Source organism: Aplidium turbinatum, chromosome 7 (genome assembly GCF_918807975.1).
Source record: "Aplidium turbinatum chromosome 7, kaAplTurb1.1, whole genome shotgun sequence".
Lineage (NCBI taxonomy): Eukaryota > Metazoa > Chordata > Ascidiacea > Aplousobranchia > Polyclinidae > Aplidium > Aplidium turbinatum.
Window position 1 is genome coordinate 10,277,328 of NC_137478.1, and position 23,838 is coordinate 10,301,165.

The following is a 23,838-nucleotide window of genomic DNA, read 5'->3' on the forward strand; positions in this document are numbered from 1 at the left end:
TGCCAAGCTTCCTGCGTGGTATATCTTTATATGCTCTCTTTCAAACGTCTCATGTAAACATTTCACCGTTTTGTCTTTCAGTCTGTTTTGATTCTAATGAAAATCCTGCGTTCTATCGAAAGACTTTGTCTCGGTCTTGTTGACACTTAATTGCTTTCAAAATTGGGAATAGATAACTCTGTGACTACATAATTTTTTGCTGTCTCCAAATGTCTGTTTTATCTGTAATAAATAATTTCATTAAAGCTTATTGTGTAACAATAAACCCAATATAAAATGATCGTTGTTACACCAGGAATTATCGCCGGCAATTTGTTTTTACAAATAATTTCAAGTTTACCCCTGTTCTTGGTTCAAGCCATTGAAGTATGAAAACCTTCCACTTTTTTTTATCTCCCTTACTCCCTTTGTCTCGTTTTGCAATTACTTTTTTAACATATCTCGTATTCTGCGTTAGTTTATTTTGTGCGAATGAAACGTTCAGCAAGAAATCAAGTTTGAAATTGTTTATTTTGATAAGTTTAATTATAATTCAAAAGCGTAGTTGGTGTAGTTGCAGCGAATATTTTATAAAATTGCAAAAAATCTTATTTTGTAGAAAAGAAACTGCAAGAGTTGCAACAACAACAGCAGCAAGATGAGTCACTTCAGCAGGAACAAAAACAAAATGAACAAAAAAAAATGTCTCCCGAATCTGAAATGAAAAGTGACATTGTTAGATCCACACGTCAGCGACGACGTCATCATGACCATACGTCAAAACCGCCTTTACCTACTTCAGTCTCAGCCCCAGCGAAGAAGAACAATGGTGACTTGAGTTTACAACTACATAAAAGTGAACCCGAAAAGCCTTTTTCAAGGCTTGACAGACCGACGGAACCTTTGCCGCTTTCGGAAGTCAAGTTTTCCGGAGAAAAATCAAGAATTAACCGATCTAGTGATGTAATCACTACCGATCAAAAGCTGCTAATGGACATGCTGTATGCCAACCAAGCAGTGGCATCAAAACAAACCGAAAGTGACGAGGGGTCAGATGAAACGGCTTCGACAGAGAATGAACCCAGCGAAACTTCGATCAGTGTTAAAGAAATGGCTGAAAAGCTTAAAGGGACTTCAATGAACTTGGTAAAAGGCTTAAAGCCCTCTGAGCCCCAGGAAAAAGAAATTGTGGTAGTCGAACCACCTTCCCCGATTGTGAAAAAAGACAGCGACATCATGTGGGAAAAGTTGACAGCTCAAAGTAACCACGTCAGTATTAGTTTCGTTTTATTTATAAGCTTCATTTTAATATTATTTCAAATGATTTCAGTAAAATTTAGCAACTATACTTTCGATACATTATTTCACGTTTCGTATAAGGTGCTCCTGTTCGTATTGCTTGTGACAAAATAAAAATGTAATGCCTGAATATCACTTGCACCAAGAAGCATCAATACGCACCTTGCACCAATATGTGACGTTTTTGACATGTCAAGTCAAGGTCTCAACCACGCTATATCGTATCACATCAATGTTTGATTGACTGGCCGAGTTTGGGTTTGCTGAAAAATAGTTAAAGCGTGTGATCTGATCACATGTCTACTATTCAACAAGACATCACTGGATTTTGTTCATGAATGCAGGAAGACCTTGTCATCGAAGGTTTCGATTTCTCCGGACTCACCGCTTTAGATGATGTTGATCACTTAGCTCCTGTGCCAGGACACTCACATCATGGTATCCATCCTCCTCCTAGTTTTGGTGGAGTTCCTCCTCCTCCTCCCATGGGAGTTCCTCCTCCACCGCCACCTCCTCCAGGATTAGCTCCACCACCACCTCCCGTTGCTCCGATGTCACCACCGACTAACCAATCTTCTCCAGCCAAGCCGAGAACAGTTAGATTGTTTTGGAAAGAAGTAAAATATTGTAGTTTTGATATTGCTATAAGGTTGCATTTATTGCACTTCCTATTGTATCAATTTAAATATAAACGTATTAAAATCACAAGGATTCATGAATCGGGAACGTGTTACGCAAGGTTAATAATAACACTTATTATTTTTGGACAAACTTGTTGTGTTTAGAATAATAGTAAGATTAGGTATGCTTCAAAGCACACACACTTAAAGGCGTTGATGTATTGAGAGAAAGAAATTAAGCAGGTTATTTGGCTGTACAATGTGCCTTGTTATGTCAACACTTGCACTTTTTTTCCGTTTTAGGCTTCTCATCCGCCTGACAACAAAATCCTTGAAAGATCGAACGTTTGGACGGACATCGACGACGTTGAAGTTGAAGCTGAAAAATTCATCAATCTTTTTCTCCTTAAAACGAAAGACGTAGCACAGAAGGTAATATCGTTATCATCCAACAAACGTATAGTATGAAAGTGATAAAAAATACAAATTCTTTGTTTGTTCCTCTCTGACCTCAACGCTGCAAATGAAAGCTTAGTTGAAATTTGATGTACCTTTAGAAATCGGCTTGACGCTAAATCCAGCATTGATAGGCCCAATACCCGCCGCGTTGCGTTGTGAAAACGATCAAATGTTGCTTTGTAAGTTGTAACCACATCTTTGACGTTGACCTACTGCAGCGTTATTCTTAATAAACTTTCCTATTCTCACAACTAGACAAGTTTTATTATTTTTTTTCACAGAAACAACAAACAGAAAAGCGAAATGAACTGAGGGTTTTGGAAGTGAAAAGATCAAACGCGATCAACATTGGACTTACTGTTCTTCCCCCACCAAGGACGATTAAGTCAGCCATCATTAATATGGACGAATTTGCGCTCGCTAAAGAGCAAATAGAGGTATTGTTGTATTTAATATTGCTCTTATCTTTTTTTTAGGGGGGGGTTGCTTATATAAGCTACTTATCAATGCCAGTCGACAAAGCGCTTCATTTGGGCATGTTATAACCATTTTAGGGTTTGTTATGAGCGGTGGGATGGCGCAGCGGATAAGGTGCTCGCTTTCCAACCATGCAATCCTGGTTCCACTCCCGGCTTAAGCTGGTTGTTGAAAAATACCGCTCACCTCCACCCAGAGTGTAATAGATTGGGTGGGCGTAGTTGCTGAAGGAAAGGTGGCCGAGAGAAAGGAACTGGCCACCCTACTCTCAGTGCCAAAGGCATAATGAAAATTTTATCTTCTCATCCCCCAATGCTTGGATTCAAGTATGGGACTCACTTTACCTAGCCTACGGCTTTTTTGTGAAAAAAATGTGAAGACAGTGTTAGCTTGTTCCATTACTGAAAGAGGCTACCGCTGTAAAGTTTTAATATGTTACATTAATTATCGGTTCTCAAACAATTTTAATATTTTGTATAACGATCAGTTTGCAAAGGTTTTTCTCGCATTTCACGTTATAACGTATTGCAAATTCTCACAAAATAATAGTTAATCATGTATTGCATGCAACCTACCGTTTTGTGAGGGTAAGTGTGCACGTTCGCTGTTACTTCTTTTTCTATGTTAGGTTCTGTTTTACACAACAGTGACGCACGGTAGTATGGGTTTCTAAAGCCCTGCAACGAAGCAAAAAATGCAGCCCCACTTTCGGTGAATCAAATTTATAAATTTACGCTAGAAAATCAGAAATATAACTTAGTAGAATAGAAGGCGATGCGCTTTACCTAACGTTTATTGCTGTCTACTGATAAAGTTCTATAAACACCACATTGCTGAAGGTTTACTTGTTCTGTCAAAATTTCCCGTCTTCTTCAAATGGCATCTGCATTTGCAACTGGAATTTTTGATACACCTTGTTAACTAATTTTGTTTTAACAGTTGTGCATGATTTGATTTATTTATTTAGGCTATTAATCAAATTTAGTTTTCTTGTTTCTTCACAATATTTCGATTTTTGTTTTTAGTGCAAGAAGCATCGTCAATCGTCATCTTAAGTTTCTAACTTTTTTGAATATTTTGTTTCATCGAAATCTTGCAAGCAGGATATTGATTAAGTTTTAAGCGATTTTTTCATTAGTTGGTTATGTCAAGATAAAAAGTGAATCTAGCAATTTTGTTTATTTTTGTCTTAAAGTATATTTTTTATATACTTTTTTATATAACCCACCCCAGGCACCTGCTGGTTTTGTTGGCTCTTTCTTTCCACAAAGATAAGAGTTAAACTGACTGGTAAAGCGGCGGTCGATTACTCAAGTGGCAAGAATACGGTGCGATACTGATGAACCCAGCCTCATGGGCGAAACACGTGTCTATCGCTGTCTATTCGATGCTACAATCGGCTGCCAAAATAACTTAAACGTTTAATTGGAGGTCTTGATGGCTAGCGTGGAAGCTACACCGTTCTGGTTAGCGAAGCGTTACTGCTGCTCGCTGTGCTAGTGAGTAATCAGCCTTGTGCTGATAGCCGGGAAGAACGCCTTTCTTCATATATTTTTTATGTTGGATGAATCAATCATTTATCGGTGTTATGTAATGTGCAGTACCATTTGATAGAAACAGTTTTCTAGATTAGATAAAATTGACCCAGAAAACTCTTTAAGTCTGAATATAGAAAAGTTTCAAAGGTTTCCTGCTTTCATTGCAGAAACTACTCACAATGGTACCAACCGAGGAAGAGATTTCAGCAATACAAGAAGGAATGCAAGCGTCGCCAGATGTCGCTCTTGGGTCAGCTGAACAATTTCTTTTGACGTTGTCATCAATTTCCGAACTAGAGGCCAGATTGAACCTTTGGGCTTTCAAGCTCGACTACGACATCCTCGAAAAGGTTAATAAAGTTCAAATTTGGTGATGCAAACACAGATGCCTTGCGTGATCTGTAACGGTTATAATGTGTGGTCGGAAATTTCAACAAATTAGCCTAACTAGTTTGATCATTTTTAAGATTACTATTTCAAATGACTTTCAAAAGTTTTAATTGTAAATACCTGGTCCTGGAGCCTGATTTGTCTCATTTTGCAGATTTTGATTGCCGCTACTGTCTGACAGAAATTTTCAAAGATTTTTTGCCTTTTGCTGACTTGTAATGATATAAAAGCTTTTTTCAATTGACTGACAAAAGCAGCAGTTGCCTCAATGCCTCATGCCTCAAGCCTCATGTCTCATGGGCGAAACACATGTCTATCGCTGTCAATTCTTGCTACACTCGACTGCCGAGAAACACATGTTTTTGGGAAAAGTCTTGATGGTTAGTGTGGAGGCTACACCGGTATGGTTAGCAAAACATAATGCTCGTTGTTCTATAGTCAGGTAGTGCTGACGCCAGGAAGATCGCTCCTTCTCAACAGTGCATATCTTTGGCGACAGTTAGTTTAGTTGTTTTCTTTTCACCAAGGCAAGGATTCAATTGACTGACAAAAGCAGCGGTTGAGAACTATGTGGCATGAATTAGTGGTGCGATACTGATGAGCCCAACCTCATGGGCGAAACACGTGTCTATCGCTGTCAATTTTTGCTACACTCGACTACCGAGAAACATAAAAGCTTTTTGTTGCCTTGGGGAAGCAGTAGGAAAAGAGAAAAAAATAAGATAAAAAACGTCCAATCAGACTGTTGACGAGTGGTTAACAAAAACTCTACAATCAAATACAGTGAAACCATTTGAGACTTTGTGGCCGTGCCAGGTAGAGATACTTGCTTTAACAACCAAACGCATGCTTCAAAAATTGAATATTTTGAGCTGATATGGAAAATTAGAGCTGGTACTTCTTCTCACCCTAGACACATTGCGATAAAATTTAAAATTCTTTTATGTGGTAAACTTTCTTTTAATAATCTTACTTGTCTTTGACTAGTAACGTTAAATTGATTGGGAGTTGCCCACTTTAACGAGAATGCTTCTCAAATTCATTTTAATTACGATCTGTCATAAACTACATGTATATCATTCTTCTACACGTGTCTAACCAGCAGCTGTACACGAAATAGCTTGCGTGGCAAAGTTTGCAAATATTATCAATTTTGCAACATAACACTACTTTAAGGATTGTGTGGCCACCGGTATTGATAGGCCTGATGGGTAAAAAGAAGTATCGGGTTCATGCAAATGACCTCAGAACGTTTTCTGTTCTGCGCAGAAGAAATACCCTTCTGTTCAAAGGAAGCTTCACTTTGTTTCTTTACTTTTTCAGCATACTTTGATGGTACAAAATCATTTTATTATGAAGCGTATTTCAGTAGACTGCAGATAGTGTTTTGTGCCTTGAATCACGACCGCAACACCTTATTGTTCAATGCTTTCGAATAGGGAGTTTTGATGCAATGTTATATGTCACTTTGCTCTTGCCAGAGTCTTTGGTTTCTTGTAGAATGAATCAATATTACATTAACAGGTATTTGATACTCTATAGTTTTACTAATATTACTGTAGAGTTTTATCTTTTGCATACATTAAAACAATTTTTTCTAATCCACCTCAATTTGTGTTGACTGGCGAGTGGTGACTACAGGGATAGCAGCGGTATGGCCTATGGGACACTCTGCTAGGAACAGTTAAGCTCTCCACTGATGATCCCAAAAAAGTGATTCTCATTTAAATACCATGCGACTTATCAACTTTTGCGCAGATTCTGGTTTGCTTGACCGAATGTCTGTATTGTGTATTATTGTAAATGTTTGACTGTATATTATTATGCATGTGGCTTAACAATTGTCACAATTGCACTTCATCAAAGTCAACATACATTCATCGCAGGAAGTTGCCGAACCGTTACAAGATCTCAAAGATGGGATTGATGAATTGAAGTCGAACAAAACACTTCGTCGGATCTTGGCGACTTTGAAAGCGATCGGAAATCTTCTCAACAATACAAAGGTGACTTAGGCTCGTCGCATTGCTGTTACTTACTGTGAGCTGAAGATGAACGTTTGGGTAGTTAATCAACACTGCAAAATGTAAAATATTTTTTGTACGATTGCAATTTTTCTTGAATAAAAGCATGTTTAAATAAAGATAGTTTGGAATATTTTGTATGGTTTTCTTTCTGTGAGATGTATTTTCTTTCTCTGAGATGCTTTGTATTGTTTCTGTGAGATGTCACTGTAATTTTCTAGTTAAAAAAATACCACTAATATGCTTCGAGATCGTTTTTACTTCTTGGACGATATATCCATCACGTTGAATGTTGTTTCAAGCGATGGTCCAACTTTGGCTACTTCATTATAAGTTTGTGCTCACGGTAATTTTGCAAAATCTAGTAGCCTATTCTAATTAAATTTATTAAAATCTAATGATCAATTTTAAATTTCTATTCTATTTCACTGCACGTAAAAGAACCTAAAGTTCGAAACAGTAGGCTTCTGTTTGCAACTGATGATGCCTTTTTAGGTATTTTCTGTCAAATTATAAATAAAAGTTGTAAAGTCATTTAATTTTTACTGTGTGCGGAAGTAACCTACATAGGCTTGAAATGTTGCAGATTTTTTCAATTTCTAATTTTACAAACTGTTTTTTGACGAGCTGGTGATAAGCTGTGCTTGCAATAGCTTGCTCAGAAGAAAGATTTACTTGAAGAAATTACAAATTTTGATGTTAGTTCACTTCCTTCCCAATGAATAAAATTGAAACTTCGTGGAATTCCCAATCCATTCTCTGTCATTCGTCATGCAGACGTGAATCGCATATACATTGTACGTGAAAGGTCACAGATAGCCTGAAGAGTATAGTTTCGGTACATGGAACTGGCAGACGAGTCCCTGCTTGAAAAACGTGACCAAAATCGCGTGGTTTCATGATTAGATCGAGATCATTAAAGTAGCATTTTGCATTGCCGATAACATGACTAAACTATTTTACTTTATCTATCTGGCCTCCACATGAAATAAAATACATTGTTTTCGTTATTTTGTTATCTTTACTATTTTGCTGTTGTGAAACTCTAGTATGATCACAACATTGATAAAGTTATGTTCGATAGTGGAATGTATTATACGAATCCTGCTTTCGAACATAACTTTATCAATGTTATGATCAGACTAGAGACAGAGTTGCATTATAGCAAAAAAATAATAATAATGAAAGGAATGTATGATGCGAAGACACGGCTATCAGACTATTATGGTCCACTGCAAACCGCATAAGAACAAAGCAAACTAAAACAAACAACAACTTTTACCGATGGGAGGTAACAACTCAACCAAACTATTCAAAATGCAACGCCCCAAATCAGTTCACAGACCATCTACTATTGGAGTGCCCAGAAACCAAGCTTCAAGGAAGATACCTCACAACCACCAATGCAACAACGTCCTCATACGAAACAACATTATGGGAAAAAAGAAATAACGATACTACTCCAGCGTTTCGTTTTTTTAGAGTCATCAGTGTCGCACGAATTGTGCCACACTATCATTAGATATTGTGTGGCAGTTGTTTATTAGATAATGCCAATTTTGTATTATGTTTACCATTTCTTTGACTTAGTGCTGTTATTTTGCGTGAAAAACTGACTGGCAAAGGGATAGGTGCAAAGATCTTATAACTTTCTGAGCTCTGTATGGTTTGAGAGACCTTTGATCAATATCGTCGCATCTCCCAGGTTAAAAAAAAAACGCTGATACACTACGTATATTGAATCTTTGCCATAAAGAGTGCATCGTTTTTTTTGAATAAACTGCTGTTTATAACTTATATCGTTTAGCATATTTATTTAGAATGAGGGTAACTATGAAGTCCTCGGTACACCTACAACATATGGTACACCAAGGAGTGTGCAATACACCCCGCTAACACCAAGCGAAATAAAATGTATTATTTATCTCTTAAATCAAATATAGTTACTATTCACTAAAAACCTCTACAGCCTGTTTAGTAGGGTGTTTCATTTTTTCACCACTTTTGAAATTCAAAATGCCTGGGGTCCCATCTGGTGGTATTTGGGGTAAAAAGTTTACACCCCAAATTTTTTTCAATTATAACGTCATATTGAGGTGGTCCACGAGGTTTGAAATTTTTGGGCCTCAAAATCTCGAAATTTGGTTGTATCTCCAGAACCACTCATCATAGACCGACAAAATAAGTGTCAAAGTGCGCAGAAGGGTCGGTTTCCTATACCTGATGTAGAGAATATTAAGGTCTATCTGCTTTAGAAAAAAAGTTATTTAAAAAAATCTGATTTTCGGTCTATTTTTTCCTGATGAGCAAAGATCAGGTGATCAAGATAAAGTTTTTCTGTATTTTTTCACTCTTGGAAGCTGCTATTTCGTAATAGAAGTCCTTGTTCGTTTTGCAAGAGATGAAACGGTGATAATTGAAGGAACGTTCAACTGGTCAGTTGATGTTAAGGTTCCAGCACTTGGCTTGTCTAGTCTTACTATCTGGTTAAGCAACACCCCATCTTGATTGCTCCAGGACCCTTCTTGGCGCCGTCCACAAAAGAAATAACATGGAGAAGATATATTTCGTTTATGTGGAACATGCATTCAAGGGTATGAATATCATGACCAAATTCATCATTAAAATAATTGACCAGTCGAGTATTGACTCCGGACTTTTTTCCTGTGTTGAGAGCAATCGTATCAGCCATGACTGAATATACTTGAGATAGATGAACTTTGCAAGCCTACTGGATGATAGTGTCAAAAATCAGTTCTGCAGTGACCGACACACTTTTGGGAAATAATTTAACAGCAAGCACACTTTCGTGCTTCATGCGATTATCATCAACAAGTTGACCCAAGAAAACGTATCAATCTGTTTTATCGACAACGCGCCCAAAATAACATAACTGCATGGCAGAAGCTGAGTTGAGAAGGTTCTCACTTTTGATCAGAGACTTTTCTCTTGTTTTTTTGTTATTGGGATTGGCGGTATACTGTCGAAGGTGATGCAGCTATTTGATCTTTTCCAAGAACCGACCTCATAAGATCTGACTGCTGGCGTACCGAAGTCATCCTACGATCAGCAGGTACACAACTTCTATCATTTATTGAAAAAGAATGTACTTTCTTGTACATTTTCACCTAACAGCTGGTTTCAGAGGCTCGTATTCCTTATCATCTTCCCAATTCATAGCCCCATCAGATTCGCTTTCGTTGCGGTGTAGATATCTAACTGCTTCATTTCTTTTTCTTTGTTTCGAACATAGTAGTGCCGATGCTTAAGCAGATTGTATGCCGGAAGTGCTCGTTTGTCTTCACCGCTTGTTTCCCACCTCCTTTTATGATTTTCCCGTTCCAAAGCCTTTTCTACATGGTTGACATCTATGCCACCGATAAACATTTTTCAATCTTTTCTCTGATGGTTCAAGAAAGCAATTTCTTTCTCCTGGACTCGGTTTTCGAGTTCACAGCTGCAAGAGAGTGTCTTTGGAAAAACAACCGGATTTTCGGAGATCGAACACTTGCATGCACATAATATCGAACAAGTTCTGTTACCATTCTTGATTAACCTCATTACCTCTGCGTTTCATTTCCTTCTTTCTTGCTGTATTGTACTTCTCTATCACGTCTTTTAACTTCGCTTCAATTCTCTGTTTGCTAACCACTGGAAGACCAGCTTTGTTCCATATGCCAACTGCATCTTTCACCAGTTCATCTTTCGAATGGGGTATTTTCTTCAAAAACTTAGGATTAGTTTCGGCTAGTACTTTCTTCCTCAAGTAAAAATAGTGACTGACTATGTCTGAATTAAGGAGAAGCACATTTCTCTCCAATTCCTTGGAGTTTTGCATCTACTTACTAATACTTGACCTCTTGCCATAATGACACAGATAGATAAAAATCTAAAGCAGGTGAACAGCATACCTCTTCCTCAACGGTTAGGCCTACATTATAATAGTAATACATTACCGTTTCATCTTTTACAAAACGAACAAGGACTTTTATTACGCAATAGCAGCTTCCAAGAGTGAAAAAATACAGAAAAACTTTATCTTGATCACCTGATCTTTGTTCATCAGGAGAAAATAGACCGAAAATCAGATTTTTTTAAATAACTTTTTTTCTGAAGCAGATAGACCTTAATATTCTCTACATCAGGTATAGGAAACCGACCCTTCTGCGCACTTTGACACTAATTTTGTCGATCTATGATGAGTGGTTCTGGAGATACAACCAAATTCCGAGGTTTTGAGGCCCAAAAATTTTAAACCTTGTGGACCACCTCAATATGACGTCATAATTGAAAAAAATTTGGGGTGTAAACTTTTTACCCAAAATACCACCAGATGGGACCCCAGGCATTTTGAATTTCAAAAGTGGTGAAAAAATGAAACACCCTACTGTTTAGCCTTTACTTGGGATGATCATCAGAAGGTCCTTATTCAAATAAAAAAATTCTATTTTTTATTTTTCTATTTGAATAAGGACCTTCTGATGGTCTCCCTTTTAGGGTGAAACAGGCTGTAGAGGTTTTTAGTTAATAGTAACTATATTTGATGTAATTCGCTCTGCTTGGCTTTTTGCTTTGCATTGAGCACTTTTTGTAGTGTTAGTAGTATTTAATGTATTATTTAAATCTCTTGAATATTTCAACACGCATCATCTTACCAACATACCTAATGGCGCAACTTGCAATATTTAAGCAAGCTTACGTTATTTTACCGTGTCAGGTCAAAGGATTTGATATTTCATATCTGACAAAAGTCCCGGAAGTTAAAGATACCACGCACAAGCAGTCACTCCTGCATCATGTGACTCATTGTGTCCTGGAGAAATACCCGGATGCAAGTGATCTTTACTCTGAGTTGGGCTCTCTCACAAGATGTTCAAGGGTAAGCTGTTTTAACCTATCGATATAAATTTTATACATCTGCCCCAAAATCACGAAAAGTTATGAAATCATAAATTTTGAAAACTTTACTGTATAATTAGCTTGTTGGCTTTCTATGTTAATTCGCTTAATACGTTTGCGTCAAAAATAAAGCAGCGTGTGAATTTTTCAAAAGGTCGTGAGATTTCTCTAAAATCTGTAAATTTCAATTACAAAATTAATTTTTTAAGCTAAATATTATTGCTGGAAACTTCCAAATTTACAAGAGCTGTGCATTTGTGTGGCAGGTACAAAATAATTGTAGGGTAATGAACAGGAAATATCCCACATAAACAAAACAAAAATACTGAATTACATCAATGTATCTATCATTGCCGGACGTTTAACTAATGTCACCCTTATTAGAAATTTCCCTAATTGTGATTGCTTCAAAACGTGTTTTGAAAAAGCACGTCTGATCTCACTGCGGTGTGAGCTATTGTGTATGCGTGACAACCTATTTCCTCGGCTTTGCTTTCAGGTTGTCACATCGCAAAACGTGTTTTCCATTTTTATGGAACGTAAAATATTTAAGATTGCAAAAAAGATTAAAGTTGGAGCTTTTTCAATTTAAAACTAACTTTAAAGATTTCCCTCCTACAATGAAGCTTGTGAGAAAAACATTACATTAAAATTCATGCAAAAAAAACTTTTAAGCTCCCATGCAAGTAACTTTTCTCAATCATTTAAAATTCATAAAATAATAACATCAGTCACACAGTTTTCCCAATTCTAGATAGATTTTGAGGTGCTGGAAGAGACACTGCAAGCATTGGAGAACAGATGTAAAAATTCCTGGGATTATCTCAAGTTGATCGCTAAGCACGAATCCAAAGCTGCGTTCCGTTCAAAGCTTTCAGAGTTTTTAATATCATGCGCACAAAAAATAATTAGACTAAAGATGATTCATTCAAGGCTGGTGAACAGGTAAGTAAAATTTTCTACTTATACAAGAAAGGAAACTTGGAAAATACGTTCAATTTATTGCATGCAACAGTATTTAGTAAAAAAAATCTTCTTTCTACATTTTTATATTTATAATCATCGCCTCTTAAAAGGCACTGAAGTCGCTTTTTGTACAGTTTGGTCGAAATTTTCGTAGCACAAATAGCATGAAATCAATGTTTTGCTTTAACTTTAGATTTCGTGCTTTATTGCTTTATTTTGGGTCTTCTCCAAAAGCGGTAAAAGAAACGACGATTCAAGGTTTTACTCGAATGATTTCTGAATTCGCTCTCGAATACCGCACCTCGAAAGAGAGAGTGGAATCACAAAGAAAAAAGAAACATCAGAAAGGAGAGAGAAATCGGACCAGAGGGAAAATGATCATGGAGGCGAGTAGCATGTGTTTATTTACAAGGTTTAAACCTTTTCATCTCATTAATCTAAGATTGGTGAACTTGACTATAACTTTTCATCTGTCGTGCTTTTCTACTGCACGCACGACCAGTGTTGGGCGCGATAACTCATTTTTCAGTTAAGCGATAACGATAATCGATAAACGAAAAATGCCTAAAGCGATAACGATAAACGATAAATCAAAAAAAAGTTAAGCGATAACGATAAACGATAAATTATCGCCGATAATGTCGGATAACGATAATTTTTTTTTCTTGATTAGCGCTGCACCATCCCATGCAGCACGAACTGTTTTCATCAACATGACGAAAAATCGAACATAATATACTGTAAAGGGACAAAACTTTTTGTAAGTTATGCATGAATAGAATCGCAACAGCGGCAGTAGGTATCGAATCTTCAACCTCTTGATCCAGAATCAAACCACTGAGGTAACCGCCGTGCTTATAATTATACCTTCAGATACCAGTTGGATGCTTTTATCAATTGAGTTACACTGCCGCTTACGTGCAGTAGGCAAAATATTTAAATCAAATGAAAATACCATAAAAAATTCCAAACTTTGTATTTTGCTTTCTACGGGCTGTTTACAGCAAAGTCAGCAATAATTGAAAAAATTCCAAAAAACGCAAAATGCTTGAAAATTTATCAGTAATATTAAGCGTTATTGGTAGTAAAAATGTGCATACTGTGAAATCCATCATGCTTGTCAAATTAGTCGTGTTTGTTCAAGAACAATAACATAATTATCGTAATTTACTGATAGTTTCAGATAAATTTTTCTGTTTTCTTTGTGAACACCATCATTAAAGCAATGGCAGAACGCTGAGTTGTTGAGATAAGAATTACAATATAGGCACTGTATTAATAGTGGGAATAAAAATATTTGATTGAGCGTTGGCTATGTCGCATAGGTAAATCGTCGTCGTATCCAGGCTTACGCCCGGTGGTTGAAGATTTAGATTAAGTGGACGGGAAGGCAAGGAAGCCAATCTTCATGTCCACTTTCAGGCATGCCTTTAAGTGTCCTGCGAAAGACAGTGTCCTGCCCTTTCGATTGCCGTTCCAACGCTCTCACCACTCGGCTATGCAGCATAGGTAAATGAGAAAGGTTATAAACTTAATGTATTTAGCATAATTTTACCACGCAACTCGATGCGCCTATTGTCATGCAAAAACTACTACAAGATGCAAAAAGTGTGATGTCGGTCTGCATGTCGAATGCTTCAAGCAATATCATATTCTGCAATGACTTGTTTCAGTGATGGTGGCGCGAAAGACCATGTTTCCGATGTAAAAGCGGCCTCGCATTGCGACACTTTCATAAACCACTTGCCAATTTCTTTCGCTTCGCTTCAAAGGAATCTGTACCGCCTGTGCGCTTACATTTTAATTGTAAAATTCACTCGCGATTGCCGATTGCAGCAAAACAACAAGAGACTTGTTGCATGCATTTCATTGCATTGCAATTTGCAACTCTAAAAATTATTGTGTTGTCAGGGCCGTCGCTGCAGGGGGCGTGCCCCTCCCATGACAACGACCTGTGCACACACACTTCAGGCACTGAAGAAGAACTGGTTTTAATTTTAGTTTCATGAACTAGGTGGCTAGTAAAAATATTACTTTTCATGTTCTTTCCACTTGTGTGTTGATCCGAAATAAAATTTATCGGCGATTAATTATCGGCGATAATCAAATATTGCCTTTGGCGATAACGATAAACGATAACTGAAAAAAAAATTAAGCGATAACGATAAGCGATAAAAATTTATCGCCGATAATTATCGCCGATAAATTATCGCCGATAATGCCCATCACTGCGCACGACCAAAGGATTCCACCAGAAACTCGCCATTTGTCCCTTACTTTATGCTATTTTTCTTACCAGTAGTCAACGTCGACGTATTATTACAGAAAAAAATTCTTCTAAAACGAAACATTAAATGAACCACTGCTTTGCTTCTTTGTCATTTTCTATACTATTACGCTCGTTCCTCTTTTCTTGCTTTCCTGTCCTTACTGTTTCTTCCATTTTCTTCTCCAGGAGAATATTCTTTCGGATGCGGTGGTTTCAGACGAAGAATATATAGTAAGTCCGTTTCCTTCGGATTTCTTTCTTGTAATCTTATATTCTTATATTTTCTCTTTTGTTCTTTTAAAAACAGCAAACTCATACATTGGATCCACTACAGGTAACAAGATCTTACATCAAACAACATTTTTACAATGTAGTTTCACTTGTAGACACGGAGGTTCTCTACAACCGAAGATCAAATGAAACAGATGCTGATGGAAAAGGCCATCAAACCTGATGATTCAAGGGTTGAGAAACGCACACGATCACGATCTAACAGAGGTGGGACTGAACAGATGGCAATGGTTTAAAAATCTCAAAATCCACAATTCGTACTGCACATCTCTATGGCTGGATGCACTTTGAGAGAAGCACATTCTGGCCAGACGTTTTCTGAAAAAACCTGTGTTTTTTATATGTGTATGTTTAATAACAATACTTCAAGCTTGCCAATACAGCAAATAGTGCCTTTCGTACGAAAATCCCCAAGAGAGGAGTATTATAGTCTACTGCCAGCGTCACATGCATGTGGCAACAGCATGTGGTCATGCATGTGGTCATGCATGCATGTGGTCATCATACAATGGAACTTACATCTCGTGAAACATAGCATGATTCGGTGATGTTAGGCTCGTAACATGGCATTCATATAACAAAGACATGGCTTTGACATGGCATTCATGTAACAAAGACATCTCGTTACCACTTTGTTCGATTGTGGTTTCAGGCCCAATAACATTTTTTGTCGAAGACGTACACTTTGTAGGCTATTTGACCAAACTCTTTAAATTAAAACTGGACTTCTGTATTGGTTTTAGTTACAAGTTTCGTTTAAAAGCTAAGTTATGTTTTATATAATTTTTCTTCATGACCACAAAAGGATTTCAATAATTTTTGTTGAAGGTCTGTATAATGTTGTGCAGTCTTTCTATAAAATTTCTAAAATCCTTCAGGGAGCCCCACTTTTTCGTATAGTGCACAAGGCACATTTGTCTTCATACCTCTATTTACACTGAGATAAATCAATTTAATTGTTAACTGATTGAATGAACAATGTAATTACTTAGAAATATTGCATTATTTTCTTAATTTTTGAGGGGCACGTAAAACATATCTATCTATAAAATCCACTGCTGAAACCCTGCTTTCCCAATGTCGCCGATTGGGGTTATAAAATGGGATTGAGTGAGCAAAGTGAACGAGAACATTTTGCAAAAAGAGAAAAATTAGATGTCTTTTTCTAGATTTTATTGTGGGGAGCAAGTGACCAAGTAGGCTACCACAGTGGCAGAGATCTTCATTCTAGATACGTCTAACAAACGTTCAAACCACCGATGTCAGTTTTTAGGAGATGCCTGAGAAAATAACCTGCCATTTCAACAAAAAATTAAAATTCTGACTCAACCTTTTTCTTACACCACTAGCTATTAATAAAAAAGCATACAACCTTGCTTTTTGTGGGGTTCGTCTTGATAACAAATTCGTTTGGGATACCACCAAAACATTTTAGTCAAAAATGGATTAGTTTACTTGTGTCATTATAAACAAAAGTTATGAGAATATAATTCTGCACTGAGGGAAATAGTAACTTTAAAGCTTCAAATTGTTTCCTTTATATCTTTTTCAACAATAGAAAGAAAGTCAAAAGATGCCACACCAGGAAAGCCAGTGAAAGCCCCTCAACCCGATGACGACGAAATCATGGAGCAACTTGTGAAAACAGCCACTCAAGCTCCTCTTGAGCGATCAACTCCTGTGAGTCGAAGAAAGCGATCACGAAACACTCAACGAAAATCATGTGAGTTAATTGTATCAAAGGCTAGGATTTCGTTTTACCATTATTTCACAGTAAACCTAAGCTTGTTTTACGTTTGTATTTTTTTTCTGCAGATTTTAATTTACTTTTGGTTTTATAACATACTAACCTCCGCTATAACCTAGCTTTTGAGGTAATAGTTTGGGCACAGTTTTAAGGTACACTTTGGACCCGTAAGTTATCTCAGCACAATCTGGTCCCGTTAAACCAGCGTTTCTTAACCACAGTGGTCTACACAGGCCTTGCCAACGTGCAAAACTATAACAATCTCTGAAGGCCGATGTAATTTTGATTTTGAACTTAAGACTAAATGTACTTAATGTCCATTTCAAATGATAGTTTGAGCATCCAAATTGCCTAACTGTGATCATTGAATCTCAAATTACTGCAAAATTCTGTTTCACGTTAAAAAAATAAAAATCATTCCATATTGTTAGTGTTGCCAGATGCTTTTCAGATTACCAGCACAAGTACCAAAATCTAATCCATGATTTGTATGGTTACAATAGCACAAAACTTTTACAAAATATCCACAAAAATGATATGTAGCCTATCAAATACTACTCAGACTATCAATTTATACAGTCGATTCTGACTGCAATGAAGCGTAGCAGATCGGCTTCCGGTTCAAGTTTGAAGCTTGCACGTTCTTAATTTTAGTGGATAGTCTGGTAGATCAGTCGTCAACCTGTACCTAATTATTCCTGACTTGACACCCACACTGTCTAAAATACCACACTCAGTTAAATCACCAAAGGAGATGGGTAACACAGTATAATTGGAGCTCAAGCCTATGATGTAAACACTAAAAGGAAAAACAATGACCAACTTAATTCGAGTGATGAGGTTGATGAAAGGATTACCAATTATTGAGACAACCACTGTCTTGTAATTAAGAGACAGCAAAATACGTCCTGACTCTAGCGATGTCAGTATCTAAAAGACAGTTCCAAAGTGACCGCGAGATGACGTCACGAGATTAATTAATCGACAATCGATAAAGAATTTAACAGTAGCAAAGAACGATCAAATTTGAAGGGATCCGTAACATATAGGTCACCATAAACTCAACTTTTTTTTTACGTTGCCTTTCTTATTACCCAAACATTTTGTGGCCTACTACGTGTTTTTAGGTAAATCAACTATTACAAAATATATTTAAAACATATAAATAATTTATTCCAAAGGTGTTAATGGGAAAGTAGTTGTTAAACATCATAGACTAAAACATCGATTTTTGAAGACGCCGTCTACAAATGTCTTTTTCTAAGTCTGTATTCTTCTTTTCAGTGCGCCGGACTTTAAAAAGTGGTCTTACTGATGAAGAAAAAGCAGTTATCATGGGAAACTATTGAAAACGTTCTCTCCTGTTTCATTCAATGACGTCATTTTTGTTCAGTGTTACATACTGATGACGTCGTGAATACACACACTATTTCTTTTGTCATTTTACACCTTGTTTTAAAAATTATTGAAAATTTATTTCATAAATTTTAACATTGTTATACTGATTTTAAAAAGCATTTGTTATTTACTCTATACGTGTTTTAAAACGAAAGGCGGCAATGACTTCTTGTTTATGTGTGTTTATCTACTATTTTGCAAAATGATAACTGTTTTTCTGTATTTCATAATGAATCAACGTAAATGCGATAACAATTTAAACTAAGTTACTTTGATCGGACCATTGTGATTTCAACTAACTGTTGTGAGTTTTGTAAAATAATTTTTTGTAGGCATGTACTTTCAAGGATCGAATCATTTAAAATGAAGTTCACACCGTTGCTTTCAAATAATACAAACTTGCTTTTAAGCAGCCTGTTTTGCTTGTTTAGCCGTATGATCAGTGGCGGCTCGTCCATAGAAACTGCAAAACTGCAGCACCCCCTGCACATTTCAGTATTTTATTTTTTTTATTAATTTCACGTTTTTTCTCGTGTTCTCTATAGATCCTACCGACTAGAAGTTTCATAATTTCTGGGTTTTAAAAAATATGATGATTTTTTAAGTTTTGTATTTGGCAGCTCTGAACTGCAAGCCCTGCAGTTGCGATCTTATAAAAGAAGAACAAAGAGAAATTGTGACGTCATATTTTGGCTCAGGTTGCTTCAAATCCCACAATTTCGAACTGCAAATTTTGCAGTTGCTGGTCACGTGGTCAGGCTAGCTACTGTTGCAAATACTGTTGTTTTCAAGCACGATATTAGGTGGCTGCGACTGATGCTGTTACATGGTTAGACTAATGTGCTTTGCTTTCTCCACAAAAAAATAAAGCTTAGACTAGGTTTTCATTAGTGTTGTTAAATTAAATTTAAGAAAAGCTCTACCAATAAATTTTTGTGGTTACCAAACCTGGTGGATTTTTTATACATTAAATGTAACCTAGGTTCATTGTTGACTTACGATAATAAGTTAAGGCCAAAGGTCACATGCTAAAAGAGCCTATTTAAACTTGATGAACATCAGGAAATTAATTGCTCAAATAGCCTCAGAATTTATGAAATACCACTAAAATAAGGTAAAATCTATGGGGGTCATGTCCCTAGACCCCTTGGCATCGCACCTTTGGCGCTCGCTCTTTCACGTATAGGCTACTTCAGGTTGCAGCACCCCCTGCTATAAATACCACGAGCCGCCACTGCGTATGATTAATAGAATTGCAGTGGACGAGCTTTGAACATGGACTTTTTCCTTAAGCTTTTTTTTCAAAGTGAATTATTAAATAAAAAAATCAGTAACCTCTCAAGTACATGTACATTGTACAATGTACATTGCACTGTTGCACATCCACACAAAGTGAAAATTACGCGACTTTTGACTCTTTTGTTTTATTTCTGATAATGTCTAAAAAAAACATTGTCAACCACAGACAGTGGCCAATGTTTCGATCTAATGGATCTCTTCAGCGTGGTGAATGAAAGTAGAGAGTTCTTATGACGTTTAGGATGGTTTTTCACTTTTCGTATCATTCATAGGCTACTGTGATCAACATATTATGGTTAGCGAAATAGCATATGCAAATTACAGTAGCCTATATAGCAGGCTTTTCCGAAATACAAGAAGTTAGTTTTCGTGGTTGGTTTGAAGTCAAACAGACCTCTTGAAACAATCAACATGTAAACAGCTAGCCTACTTTATTTAACGTGTAGGCTACTTTATTATGTGATTTTGCGAAGAGTGTTGGCGGGACACTTTGGTGTCAAATGTTGCTAGCTCTGTTATTTGCTCAACTGCAATGTGCTGAGTTTACAACTGCTTATTTACAGAAGACTAGTCGGGAAGCGCAATTTACTGTACGCCACTTTGGTTCGTACAGCAGCGTGCGTAAAGTAAAAGGGTTGCCAGATTTTCTTCACAGGCAAATAATATTTTCATTCACATTGCTCAAAAGTGAACCAACGCTTTTCGAACAAATCCAACCTAAAATTTTCAAATTTGTAGAAAGTAATCCAAATTGATCTCTTATAAACATAATTATTAAATTACAGTAGGCTACGAAAGCCTATATGTAAGCATAGATATGACAAAAACACTATTAATGTAGCCTATGTATAAAAACACTAGCATAATAGTGTTCATAAACTTCGGCTACTTATCCCTTTAAAAAAAAAACACTCTGGAAAGAAATTACAGATTGTACCGACATTGCACCAAGAACTTAACTCGTACAGTAGTGCTCTCAAACAAATGGATGACTTTGTTGAATTTGTGTTGTTTGAAACTGTGGCCAAATTGCTTTGAACAGCTTTCATTTCCAAACACTGTTGCAGTGAGGACTAGATAAATTAAAGTGATGTTGTTTTAGCCTTGGGATATATTTAGCCTAACAAATAAGCTTCGATTTACAGCTGAGAAAGTCAACAAGAGCAGCTTTTGCTGAAGAAAAACTGGAACTCATTTATTTAACCCACCCTACTCTGTGAGGATGATTTGCATCACGTTTTTTAAAAATCTTTGACTTTGGCCAGAAACAGCAAAAAAAGCCAAAAATTTTACATCACTATAACTGTTGGCTTACGTAGGCTACAAGTTTTACTTTCAAATTTTAAACCATCACATTCGTCATGTTGATTTGTGAAAAGTCAAGAAAAACCAAATGTATGGCTACAATACTTCCGGTTATGAAAGCATATCTGACCACATTTTAAGGACTAATGGATTAAGTCAATAATTATTTTCGATCCAGTTCAAGCTATTCAGCTAACATTGTTATTTTTTAAAGTCTCATCCATAAAAGAAGTGACTTCAGCTGACGAAAGCTAAACTTTTAAAGACAAGTAGCCTAAAACTAAATTCTTTAAACTCAAATGTCACATTCTTGGAATCGATAACATAATTTCGCTTTCGTTCTAACAAAAAGTAGAAACTGTCTATGGTACTACACGTTTTGAGCCAAAAATGGTCCTGTTGCTGTACAACAAACGTGTCAATAGTCTAACTAAGAAACCGTTTCCTAACCTTGTTTGTCAAATTTGGATCATATCTTAATTTGTTATGCCGGTTTTATAGCCTACTCCCATAAGAGTGTATATAGGCTAATTTGTTACAACCCAGTTAAAAAAAAGATTCGTGGTCGCGCATCACTATGATCAATCAACTTGGCTTCATAGTCTGCTTGAGAACCATTGAACCCTCATGCCATAAGCTTGTTCTTTTAAACCCTCCAGTGTATTGCTGACACGCAACTTTAACTCTCTTAAATGAAACAAAAATTTGGCACTTCAGCTAGTGTATAGAAACTTGACAACTAAAACTTTTCTACAAATACAGTACTTTTAACAAAATTTGGAAAGTAGCCTACTGTTCAATGTTTTGTTGTATGCTGAAGCAGTAGCGCACCCAGAAAAAAATTTAGGGGGGGGCTAATTTAGAAATGTTGGCCGAGTGATTTGCGACAATAATGACAGTATGCCAATGCCCATCCCTTTGATTAATATTTAAAGGCACTCACCGGCCACGGCCCACAACCCACCGGTTGCCGATACATCAGGATTCGTTCTCTCAATCAGATTACAAGTTGGCCTAGTGAACCCCATGGTACTAGAACCATAAGCACTCTCATCCCTACGTCCACTCTCGGAATCTTCTATAGATCTCGACTTTTTCGTCATGTAGCCTATGACAAAATAGAATTAGCTTTCCGTTTGCCAACACAAATAAGTGCGAAAACAACAACTAGCGCAAAAACAGTTTGAAACAAAACACTAATTTTGTGAACAGTAAATGTGATGTGGACATTTTTCCTACTTACAAAACATTCAAAAATTAGTTCGTATTTTCAATTAAAGTCCCAGACGCTTTCGCCTTTCTGCTCAAATATCGTATATAATTTTACATGTCCGTGTGATTCAGCATTGACGTACGGTACATCGGTATGTCCACCCAGGGGCGCCGGAAGCGGGAGGGGGGATGCTCCCCCACCTTCAAGTTAACAATTCATTTGATGAGAATAAATTTACCTAAAAGCAAAGAAAACGTTGTGCAGTTCTGTTAATTTTTGAACTTCTTAGTAACCCTCCAGCTGTCCTTTTCGTAGGAAAAATCATTAAAGTGAGTCGTCCCGGTATTCTACTGTCCCTACTTCAAGTTGTCTGTAGATGGAGGGACAGTGGTGCCCTTTTAAGGTCATGTAAGCTACTGCACATTTTGCAATATAACAATTTATATTCACGCCACAAAATTATGTAACTCAGTAGGTTACATCAATATAACATAGCATGACGCCCTTCTTTGTATACCGGACACTTATATAGGCTATCATTACTCAGTTGTGAGCTGATAGATGAGCATTATCGCTATAGCTTATCTTAAAACTTTTAAAAAAATTGGTCTTTCAGTAAACAAAAGTGCCCTTTTTTCATAATCATGCCACTCCCACCAGTCAAAAATCGTTCCGGCGCCCCTGTGTCCACCAGACATTTGACTGCGGGAAAGGGTCGCTAGTCCTCACACCCGTTGGTCGACGTTGCCTTACATGCGAGAGTGGGAGCTCGCGATGTTGGGGGTGCTCAGCGAAGGCAAGTCGACCCTTGTGTTCTGTGCCACATGACCACGAGCGTACTGGAGCATCTGAATTTTAGAGACTTAAAGAAAAGTGCCACCCAAGACCATATCATGGAGTGTTCTTTTTGCCCAGATCAAAAATTCTCTGCTGACTCATTTAAAATTTTACGCAAGAGCAAATCCCAATTTAATTCCAAAATTCAGGAAGCACTGTTATGCTACAACCCAAATTTAAACAAACAATTATTTGCTGGAGGCGCGTCCATTCTCCTTAACATTTACTTGATGTAGCCTATCACGTTCCCTGTGGTGCAAACTTTTTTGTAGTTATTTATGTAGTTGCCTTTTCTTAATGTAAATTTACTTTCAAGAAGTTGAAATTTATTGCATTTTTTAATTATTTTTAGATTCCTGATGAAGGCTTAAAGTTAAGCCGAAAACGTTCCACTGTTAAAACTATTTGTAAATATGTAAAATATAGCCTATATTGTTATAATGCTCAGCCCTGTTGTATTGTTGTGTCTTATTCATGTTTAACCTGTAAGCAAAAGGTATAAATCGGAAACATACAAAAGTCAAAAACTTCATTTTTTGTGGCGGGTTTGGGGGGGGCTTGAGCCCCCTTAGCCCCATGCTGGGTGCGCTACTGTGCTGAAGTACGATACATCTTGAGCAGATCTTCTTCTTTCGTTTGAGACTAGATCAAATTTCAGGGCAAGTGGTGGAGAGCCAGGTGAGTGTAGCTTCGTCCAGCGTTGCTATTCCATGCGTTCCATTTGGTGCCTTGTAGATGGGACATTCGAGAACGACATGGTCATCTTAAAAGGATCTTGAGCAGATAATAGCTAGTTTATTGAGTTTTTATGTAGGTTAGGCATGCATG

At 36.9% G+C, this 23,838-nt stretch overlaps 1 protein-coding gene across 1 annotated transcript in view; it reads left to right on the forward strand.

Moving 5' to 3' along the window:
* Window positions 1-18,769, forward strand: part of LOC145774049 (FH1/FH2 domain-containing protein 3-like) — a 45,932-nt gene extending 27,163 nt beyond the window's left edge. Inside the window, exons 16-27 of the mRNA XM_082585187.1 lie at window positions 599-1,248; window positions 1,623-1,895; window positions 2,202-2,330; window positions 2,639-2,794; window positions 4,540-4,722; window positions 6,649-6,768; window positions 11,504-11,665; window positions 12,440-12,630; window positions 12,845-13,037; window positions 15,307-15,418; window positions 16,770-16,934; window positions 18,243-18,769. Of these exons, the coding sequence (XP_082441313.1) occupies window positions 599-1,248; window positions 1,623-1,895; window positions 2,202-2,330; window positions 2,639-2,794; window positions 4,540-4,722; window positions 6,649-6,768; window positions 11,504-11,665; window positions 12,440-12,630; window positions 12,845-13,037; window positions 15,307-15,418; window positions 16,770-16,934; window positions 18,243-18,307 (2,399 nt within the window). The 3' untranslated portion in view covers window positions 18,308-18,769. The remainder of the gene's footprint in view (window positions 1-598; window positions 1,249-1,622; window positions 1,896-2,201; window positions 2,331-2,638; window positions 2,795-4,539; window positions 4,723-6,648; window positions 6,769-11,503; window positions 11,666-12,439; window positions 12,631-12,844; window positions 13,038-15,306; window positions 15,419-16,769; window positions 16,935-18,242) is intronic.
* The last annotated feature ends 5,069 nt before the right edge of the window (window positions 18,770-23,838 follow it).